This window comes from Heliangelus exortis, chromosome 8, assembly GCF_036169615.1.
Source record: "Heliangelus exortis chromosome 8, bHelExo1.hap1, whole genome shotgun sequence".
Lineage (NCBI taxonomy): Eukaryota > Metazoa > Chordata > Aves > Apodiformes > Trochilidae > Heliangelus > Heliangelus exortis.
Window position 1 is genome coordinate 10312786 of NC_092429.1, and position 10564 is coordinate 10323349.

The following is a 10564-nucleotide window of genomic DNA, read 5'->3' on the forward strand; positions in this document are numbered from 1 at the left end:
GCCAGCAGTGGGGAGAGTTGAGTGTCCCTGTGCCTGCCCTCCACACATGCCTGTGCAAAGCCCCATCTGCTCCCCAGAAGGAGAGGATCCACGCTGGGCACATGCTGTTGGCAAAGGGAAGGCATGGTGGTGGAGGTGGTTGTGTCTGTTTGTCCACAGCTGTGCTCTATGTGGTCTAATTCATTTAACAGATTTACCTCTTTAAATGAGGTATCTGACAGGATTTTGCTATCAAGATCCATAGCAGCTGATGTGCTCTAAATTCATTAGGCTAGTGGACCTCCTCCTCTGCTGCTACCTCCTGGAGTCTTCTTACAAGAAAGGTTTATTTCCACATCCAGGTTATATTGATAAGAGAAAAAACATTGACAAAGATGTCTCTAAGCCTTGCCATATCACCTGCCTCCCCCTCAGGATAATTATATTACAGGCTTACATGCATACACATCCATATGCGTTCCCACCTACAGCTGCTTCTCCTATGGACCCCAAGGATGGGAGAGGGGGTGCTGAAAAATGAATGGAGATTATGGCACAAAAAGTAGCATGGTTGAGTTGAATCAGAAGGGGAGCGGGGAGACAGACAAGCGATCACATTCATAGCGTGAGGAATACATGGCTCCTGCCTTCAGTGGGAATCGTCCTACCCTCGCAAACGCCGGCATAAAAGACACACTCAAAGCATAATTCAAAACCAAAGAGCAATGGATTTACAAGGCAGGTTGATTTTATGATGACTTTTATTGAAAAGGTACGCTGGGTTTAGGCAGATGCCTTTTAGCACTGGTAAGTTAGCACAGTGCCTAATTCAAGGAGACAGCCTGAGGAAGCAGTGCCGACAGGGGAGAGAGAGCCACAATGTCTCTATTACTCTCCTCGGCATCATAAAGGGGAGAAGAAAAATCACGTCTGAAAGGGAGAGGAAGGAGGAATGCAGCAGGTTTTTGTTGAAAATAAATATAGTAATAATAATAACAACAATACGAAAGTGTTTTCTAGGAAGAGTTTAACAGAACAAAGGAGCCCATGTGAAAAGCAAACCACTGGATCCCTACTCTACACATCTGGCTTTACAAGAAAACTCTAATTCTAAATTAGTGCTCTGCTTCAGGATACCACTCTCTGCTGCCCTCACACCACCACCCCCCACCATGAATCACCTCCCAGCTCCGCAAAGCTAGAAGCCTACCCTACCCAAAGGCCATCTCTGCCTTCTGTGTGGGCAATACCACAAGGGACAAGGTGACAGGAAGACAGGGAGCTATAGTCAAGAGCATGTGGACTGGATTCCTTTAATCCAGGCACCGATCTGGGGAAGGGCACATCACCTTTCAATAGGCACAAAAGGGGGAAACACGCAGAGAAAGCATACGATGCAACAGCTCACTGAATTGTGAGAACAGATTTGGGTTTATGTCTCCAAGAGGGAGTTCAGTGGCCAGAAACATTCTTAAGTTAACCAGAGGAAAAGGCACTTTTTCCCTAACCTGAGGCACAAATCCTAAAGGTGTTGCATTTGCTTTAAGAAAGGTGTGCATGAAGAAAAGGTCAGAAATAAATACCCAAAGAAGCAGGGGGTATGTGTTTGCTGCAGGCTTTGGGAAAGTTTCTGGCTGCATACTCCAGCTGTATCCCTGCTTACACACATACATGTATCAGCAGCTATAGCCTCCTACTAGGGCACAGACAGCTTTCTGCATGGCCAACATTGTCTTTCCAGCTGTGCGCTGGAAGATGAGTTTCCTCCAAGAACACCTCACCTTAAAATCTGTCAATGTCTGTTTAGAAGAGACAGTGCTGGGTGGCTGAGCTCAGCAGGGAGGAAAGCCTGGCTTTCCTCTGCCTTCAGCAAGAACCACAACACTGTGGGACAATCACCTGTTGAGCATCTCAACAAGGCACAACTAAAGAAGAGCCAACAAGTCAGCGGAGGTACTTACATCTGTCACTTCGGTCTTCAGGACTGGATGAGGTCTCCCGGTCAGAAATGAGGCCAGAGACGGCAAAGATCTTCTTCCCTGTATCATCAACTTTAAGGGAGCCGGGGGAGCTGGAGGGGAGCTGTGCGCCAAACTCATACTCCTTCCCATCAGCATCCGAGAAGCGCAGATGGGGTGAGTCAGTGTCATGGCAGTTTTTCAGGCGCTTGGCCGGCGTGAAGGCCGACTGGTAGCTCTCCCGGTCTTCAGTAGATGCAAAGGGGCGGAAAGCCCCAACGCCACTGTGGTTCAGCATACTGATTGGGGTGCAGTCCAGATTGGGGGGTGCAAACTGGGGATGGAGGTGAAGCAAGGATGGAGGAAAGTCACGGTTTGCAAACGCTCCCGGCACCCCCCCTTGCCGGTGATACATGGAGGCAAAAGTGTATGAGCCGTTGGTGAAGGGAATGTGCACGTCCTTGTCTGCTGACACGGGGACCCCAAAAGGCCTTGGCTGCTGGCAGGGAATGGAAGCATCACGGCTGGCTTCGGCAGTGGAGGCGAGAACCATCAGTGCTGGGGAGGCTAGCGGGTTGGGGAGGTAGGGTGAGTTCTCCATCTTGAACGCTGCCCGGTGTAAGTCCATCGGAGTCTCTTTCCTCAGCAGGATCACTAGTGGAACGATCTTCCCTGGAAGGAAAGCAAAGCAACGGCTGGGAACGGAGCAGGGAAAATTACTGGAGCATCATCACCCTCCAAAGGCTGCAAGGAAACAGAAAAGAAAAGAAAGGACAAGCGGTTAGGTTTCTGCACTCATCTCCCTGGGATGCTCCAGCAGCAGGGTGGCCACATGTGTTACAACCCACCGGCCGGAGATGCACCACTGTTCTCATTCAAGAAAATCAATAGACAACTTCACACACTAGTGGAATCAGCTCTGGCCCTCCAGGTTAAAGGGTATAATCCAGCGCAGACGAATGAAAGGCAAACCAAACATAATAATGTGCTGATTTAATAACCCACTAATAAACAAGGTTTGGTCTAAAATTAAGATAGTAACTCCAAATTGTAATTGGAATTTTATATGGCAAAAGAGGCATGTACATATAATTGCAATAAACTTTAGAAAGACCACACATACACACACCACTGTTTTCTTGTGGGGGTGTGCGTGTGAAACCAATGTAAAAATACCTATTGTACACAGTTACCTGAAAAAGCCAGCATACATGGTTACAGTGTACATGATGCTAAAGACATATATAAAAGACATGTATTTTCTCTCACTCTCACAGTACATATGAGTAGGTAATACTTGCACACATAGTGCTTCATACAATATATATTTATATATACATACACACCATTGGAATGCTGGAATGTGATTATGTATGGGTGAGGGTGTGTGTGATGTACAAATACCCACGCGTGCACACGCGGTCCCTGTTAGATGAAGGAGAAGAAATTTCCCCAGTAAAATGCCTGGCGTCTCTGCCAATATTTAAAATCATAATGGGAGCTTCTGCCATCTGATCTCTGCAAGCGTCTGCCTTTCGGGTTGGGGACAAGAGAGAATGGATCAGTAATTTTAGTTCCTAATGCACTCACTCCTAAGTAGATTTGTAAACTGCCCTGGATGTGCCATTAACATTTAGAGGAAAATGTTAACAAAATTTCTGCCTCGCATCTTGCTGAGCCTCCCAGGTTAGCTGCAGCCACCCAGCCAGCCAAAGCCCCCTCCCAGGGAGAGAGAAGGGAAAATGCTCCTTTCTGTGTCTCCCTCAGTTCACTCTGGCTTTTTGTCTTGTTATTTTCTCCCCCAATCAATCTCGTGTCTTTTCTTTTAAGCTTCCGCTGCCTGCCATTCAGGCCCCACAACCCAGCTTAAAATACAAGGACTATAACTTTGAAACAATATACTAGCCACTGGAGCTCAAAGGGCCAGAAAAATCATATAATAATAAAAAGCTGTTACAAATTGTGCCTCTTAAATCCAGAGGGTCAAACATCTCAAATAAAACTTAGTGAAAGAGTGTCTCCCTAATGGAGTGCCTTTTGTACTCCATGAATGAGGGAGCCTAGGTTAACAAAGTGTATGAAATCCAGTCTGTGGCTTTAATGCAGTTCAGTGATAACATTTCCTCTCTCCCATCCTGTACCCAGCCGCTCCACTGACTGTTATTAATTGTGAAGATGAGTGGACATCATCTCTCTGCTTCCTCATTTGGCACCCATCCTCGCGGACATCATTGCTAAATTACCAGATTATATATCTAGCATTAACGAATTTGCTCTCTTCCAAATTTCAAATAACTTTCCTGTTGAGTTCTCACCACAGAGAGCAAGGGGAAGAGGGAGAGTGAGGGATGCCAAGGTCAGTGCTGCAGTCCTGGGTACCCTCGCTCTGTTGCTTCACGCCAGGCTGATCAAAAACTGGAGGTCAGGAAACCGCAGCCACTGGCAGATTTGGAGTTGCTGGGGGCTTATGCAACCATGTAAATATGTATATATATATATATATATATATATATGAATACACACACACACACACAGAGGATTCCATATCTAAAGAGATGCATGCAAATGAGCCTTCATTCTCAGAAATAAACAATTGTTAACGTGGAAGTGAAACTGAGCAATCATGGGAAAACACTGATTTCCAGGAGAAAAAAAAGCATCGACCTCTGCCTCCTTTTCTATTTTTACTTGTGCTATCACCCCATTACATTAAATGTATTTCATAAATTAGTAATCTGGCCGCAACACTTGACACTCCTCTAGGATACTGTGAATCACTATGGCCGTTTATTCGTTTGCAAACTTCATTACACTGGGAATAAATCAACACATTACAATATCTCAGCCAGCCAAATTTAATTTTTTTTTTCAGCTTCCACTTCCTTTTTCGTTCTCTCTGGCTCCCTTCTCACCCAGGACCTCCTCACCCCCAGCAACATGGACAGATTAGACTGCGGCAGACCAGTCATTATGAAAATCTATCGTTAATACACTCCCAATGTCAAAATGTCATAGGTTTAAATACAGAACCCCAAAATAAGAAAAGTAACTGACCTTCTTGATTAAAAAAATATGGATTGCAGGGTAATCTGCTGAAGGGAACATTTGGGTGTCGGGAAGGTAATGGGCACAGGCTGAGTGAGGAACTGCTACTTTTCTGCCTCTATGCTGATTTTTTTTAATTTAGCACCTCGTGCAAATCCAGATTAAAATAACTCCAGCTATTGATCCGAGCAGTGGAATTGACATTAATTTTAGTTCACTTCTCACTTTGCAAAGGGATCAATAGGAAGTAATAACAGCTGACATCCCCGCTGAAAGGAGGAGAAAAGACGGGCTAGGGACAGAAATCGAAAAGCAACCAAATAAATCAGCAGCTACTTTTCCACGGCATCAGACAAACTCCAAACAGATTGCAAAAAGTCTTTGTTGAATTAACTAAACAAGGAATAGAGGGAGGTGGGGGTGGAGATCAATCTATGAAGCTACATAAACTGTCTACCAAGAATGGACTGAAAACAAAGTCTAATTTTATTTTTTTTTTCATGGCTACTTATATGCACAGTTATTGGGTTTCAGAGCTACCCTGTTTAGAGTGTATACAAATTACCTTTGTAATCGTGTGTGTTACTAATAACAAGGCTAAACCTGCTGCAGCCAAGACAAATTGAATCAACAGCCTTTAGCTCTGAACCATTAAAAAAAAAAATCTCTCACCAAGGAACAAGTTGTAATCGGTTATCTCTGGATCAGATTTGGTTCCTCTGCTTATGAAGGTTGTAGCATTGTGCTGAATTAGTTAAGAGGAAAGTCTGATAAAAGTAGGAGAAGCCATGACAGAGCTGGATTTAGCAGGCATCACAAGCACCCAGCAAGTGGAGAAAACAGCAGTGACCACTGGTTCTAAGCGTAAAACCCACTTGCTAATCAGCCTGCAAAGAAACACACACATATGCAAGCACATGCACACCCCATATGCAGCCACCAGATCTGCAAATCTTTTACTAAAGCGTTGCTCTGAGTTTCTAGTCCTAAATCACCTCTCTGCTATCGATTAAAATAAATAAAATACACCACTCTCGTTTCTACAACAGGTTGCATATTTGTGGTCTCTCAACCATTTCCAAATGCCAGAGATTAAAATAATGGGGCAAATTAACATTTTTTTCCTCCCTCCAGAAACTAAGTTTTCTAGGGAAAAAAAATTAATTAACAAGCTAAAGGGAAAAAATAGATTAAAACAATAGGAAACCCAGAAAAATTGATGATGCATGTAAATTAGGAAAGACCCAGGAAAAAGATCACAATATCCATTTACATTAAAAAGTTTTTTCCCCATAAATGTCAAGTAGGAATTTAGAAATATGCTCTGTGCAGAAAAGCCAAAGATTATAAAACAAAATAATGCCAGCTGTTTGGGGATTTAAGTGCTCAAATGGATTATATATTTGAACCAAACTGGATTTCCTTATAATAAATAAAACAAATGCAAGCTCGAAAGCCAACAAAGAAGAGCTCTCATCACTGGATTATGATACAAAGGAAAAACAGTTAATTTTTTTCAAAAGCGTGAAAAATGCCAACTGCAGCCGCACACCCGAGCAGCTGCTGTGAAAACGGTTTCAGGGAGAGAAAAAAAAAAAACCAAACAACACAAAAAAACCCCAACCCCCCAAAAAAACCCACAAAAGACAAAAAAACCCAAACAAAACAAAACATTAAAAAGGAGAGCGGGGAGCGGAGGATCCGGCGGCGAGCACGGCCGGAGTGGCCAGACTCGGCCCAGGTCCCGGCCCCGGCCCCCGGCCGCTCCCCCGGGCAGGGCAGTCCGGCCTCTGCGCCCTCGCCCAGCACTGAGCGCTCGCTTTTGTTTTGCTGTAAACTTCTTCCCCTCAAAAAAAAAAAAAAAAAAAAAAAAAAAAAAAAAAAAAAAGTATTTTTTTAATGAAAAAAAAAAGAAGGGGGGAGGGGGGCGGGAAGCCCCCAGGCGGAGAGGGGCTCCCCGCGGCGCGGGCTGCTGGAGGGAGGTAGCGCCGGGGGCTTGGCAAGATTAAAAAAAAAGAGCGGGGGAGAAAGCCGAAAAAAACCGCAAAAAATAACAAAACAAAAAACAAACCCAAAACCTACAGAAAGCTTTTCTGACCGCTTCGCCCCGTCCCGCTCCCTCGGCCCCGCTCCTAACTTGGAGAATTTCGAGAAAAAAATCTCTCGGCGCTGCCAGGGAGCCCCACTCCGCCGGGCAGTGCGGGCGGTAGCCCGCCCCGGCCCCGAGCACCGGTCCCTCCGGCGGCGGCCGCCTCGGCAGGGGAAGCCCATCGGTTGGCACCCGCCGGCCGTCCCCTTTACCTCCCGCTCCCGATTTTTCTTCCCCGCCCGAGGCGTTGGTGTTAAATAAACCCAAATAAAATAAAATGAGAAGGGGACGAGCCCCGGTCTGGACCCTACCGACGCCGCCAAGCCCCGCCGCTCCGCTCTCTTCGCCGGCAAATTAAACAGGTGTTTGGCGGGGCCGAGGCTGCGGTCACGGCTCGACCCGGTACGGCCCGGTACGGTTGGGTACGGCCCCGCTGTCCCGCCCGGTCCCGCCGAGAATCGGCGACCAGGGAGCAACCGGGGCTGCTCCTCTCCTGCCTTCCCAGGAATTATCCCGCCGCCCGCCCCGGGAAGGGGCTCCGCCAGCCCGGTCCCCGCATCCCGCTAAGTGCAGCTTTCCCCCCTCAACACACTTTTTCCTCCTCCTTAAACCCCAAGTCACAAAGATCATCAAACGCCACGATGCCCAGAGTTGTTTGGATTTATGGCAACAATCACTTACCATACACATTTCCTGTGTGGAAGGATAAGCATTCAATACAACTCTTTAAGTAGACAGTTCCTAATGATTTCATTGTGGTCAACCAGATGGTTTTTATGTATTTAGATCTGAAGGTGAAGAATTATTTTCCATGCTTCCAACCTATTTACAGACTTCCCTGGTCTAGAGCTGGGGTTGCTGGTTAAAAGAAAGAAAATCCTGAGATTTCCCGATCGCATCGCTGGATGATCCAGAAAGTTTTCTAAAGGACCTAAAGCGAAAACGGGGATAATTCCTTTCACCTCTTCAGGCTTTCCAAGCTACGCAATTCACATGTGGAGTAATTTTAGCTCATTCGTTGAATAACGCTGACAATTTAAACCGCCCCTCTACCTTTGTTTTATCTGCAATAATAAAACCAGAACAACACCGCATGAGAGATCCAGGCGTTTGGTTCCTACCTGAGAGAAGCCGGGGGTAAGGGCAGCAATCTTTTAGGGATGAAGGACCCGAGGAGGGAGCGAGGATGTGGGACAAACTTCAGCCTCATCCAAATCTAAGCTAAGTGGCGACTTAACAACATGCGTTAAAAAAAAATAATAACAATTCGGTCTTCGAGCGGGTATCGCGCATTTTTGGTACGGCTTCAAACTAAAGTTCACACGGGGACTGCACGATTGCAAAAATGAAAGCCTCAGAGTAAATAAAATTACTGGCTGCTCAGTGTTCTTTGAGCTCACAGGAACCCTGGAGGTATTTTTTTGCATATACATTTATTGTAAACACAAAAGTCTTAGTTTATGTATTAAAAAAAAAAAAAAAAAAAAAAAAAAAAAAAAGCATACCCTAGGTGCGTGGGTGCGTGGAACTGCTTATTTCCTTTAAAAAAAGTTTTTGTTTAGCAGCCACTGGGAAATGAAATTGTCGCTGCTCAGGGCGACCGCAGAGGGAGCGTGGTCCTGGGCGCAGCGGAGGGAGAAGAACTCCCCGGGCTGCCCCACCAAAATATAAGGGTTAAAAAAAAAAAGGAAAAAAAGATAATTTAAAAAATCATATCTCTTGGAGATCGAGGGCTCTGTGCCGGTCTCTGGGTCCGGCCGGGTCACCCCCGCCGTCCGCCGTCCCCCGCCGCGGCGGTCCCCGGCACCTGATCCCCCGTTGGCTACCGGTCCCCCCCGAAAAGACAGAGAGGGGGGAGGATCCGACCACCTCGGGACTCGTCGAGTGGGGGGGGGGGGGGCGGGGGGGCTTTTTAATCTGCCTTTCCCATCGGCATTACCATGCCGATCCCCACCCACCCGGCCCTCCCCGCGGCTGTCGCTGCTCCCCGCCGCCGCCGAGCCCCAGTCTTCCTCGGAGCTGGGGAGGGAGAAGGGGGAAAGGGCGCGGGGGTTGGGGTGGAAGTGGAAAAGGGGGTGGTGGCGAGAGGGAGATAAACTTGCCCTACAAAGTTTGCGTGTGGCCGGGCGGCCCCGGTGGCCGGTACTCACGGTGCGGTGCCGGCGGGCGCTGCGCGGTGCTGGCGGCGTGTGGGGAGCGGGGGAGTCCCGGGCGTGCTGGCCCCGCTGCGCGCCCGCGGCTCGCATGTAGCAGAGCGGGAGGCGCCGGGGGTGCGAGGGAAGGAGCAGTGCTGCCTCTCAGTGCCGGCTCTCATCAGTGAATGAGCCTCCACTCTCCCAGGGACTCCCGCCTGCACACACACACATGCACACACACACACACACACACACACACACACACACACGCACACACTCTCGCACACGGAGCCAGGCTGAGCACTGCATACATTAGGGCACTCGGGCAGTCTGGGAAATGCAGTCCAGGACCCGGCGCCCACCCTCCGGCCGGCCGCCAGGCACAGCCCCCGGAGTTGCCTAAACAGGGAGTTGAAGGGCTGCTTCCTTCCCAGGGGTGCCGCTTCTCCCTCAACCCCTCTGCACCGATGCCACCCACCCGCCGTTAGTTCCTGGCACCGGTCATATTTTCCATCTAAGCTCCCTCCCAAATTGCAGCGGGACGCTGAAGAGTCCCCCAGGAGGCAGCGTTCCCCCTGGGGCAGCCCTGTATCCCTCCGATCCGGAGGGCAGCCACCACCCCTTAAGATGCTCACGGGCATGCAGCCTCCTCTCACCCACCATGCTGTGTCTCCTGGCATCAGGGGTGCCCACAGACGGGCAGATCAACATCCCCAAATTTGTCTTGGACTGCTGCAGCAGTCCAGCCAGGACCAAATTAGGGACTTCATGCTCCCAGTGTTTCTCCAGCTGCAGCACGCACGGCATGCACGTTGCTATTTTAATGTTTCCTGGATGCACGTTGCAACTCTGCACGAACCCTCCTGCACACGCCCTCCACCTCAGTCGTTGGGAACTCTACTGACAGCCCTGGGATTGTCCCCAGCAAAAACTGTCCCCTCGTAGGAAATGGAAGTCAGTTTTAGATGGGGGCTCAGATGCAACCCTCATCTCATTGTTTCTTGTGAAGCACACCAAGGACTGATATGAGAAACTTACTTATTCCACCCCTGAGAGAACTGCTTTGGTTTTATCTTCAATTGCTAAACAGTTTCAGATTCTTAAAAATAGAAAATGGGCAGCATTTTTTGGTTCCTACCTAACTCTGCACCGGCATTCTCAAAATATGGCCATGCTGGGAAAAGAAATCTTCTGCATCAGCATCATTAACCTCTTGAGCCATATCTTATGTGTGTGAGAGCTAGAGGGATTATGTGTTTATGTCATTCAACAACTTTTGTGTAAGCAGTGCCTCATCACTGAAGTGTATGCTCTGAGTTTGCCTGTTAGTCCATGGGATCCCTGAATGCACCAACCCC

The 10564-nt window shown here is 48.0% G+C and overlaps 1 protein-coding gene across 6 annotated transcripts in view; it reads right to left on the reverse strand.

Annotated features, from left to right (window-relative positions):
* The window catches only part of RNF220 (ring finger protein 220), a 216749-nt gene extending 214068 nt beyond the window's left edge, over positions 1-2681 (reverse strand). For all 6 annotated transcript variants that reach the window (XM_071750317.1, XM_071750315.1, XM_071750314.1 and 3 more), the window contains exon 1: positions 1941-2681. In XM_071750317.1, the coding sequence (XP_071606418.1) occupies positions 1941-2565 (625 nt within the window). In that variant the 5' untranslated portion in view covers positions 2566-2681. The remainder of the gene's footprint in view (positions 1-1940) is intronic.
* Between the last annotated feature and the right edge of the window lie 7883 nt (positions 2682-10564).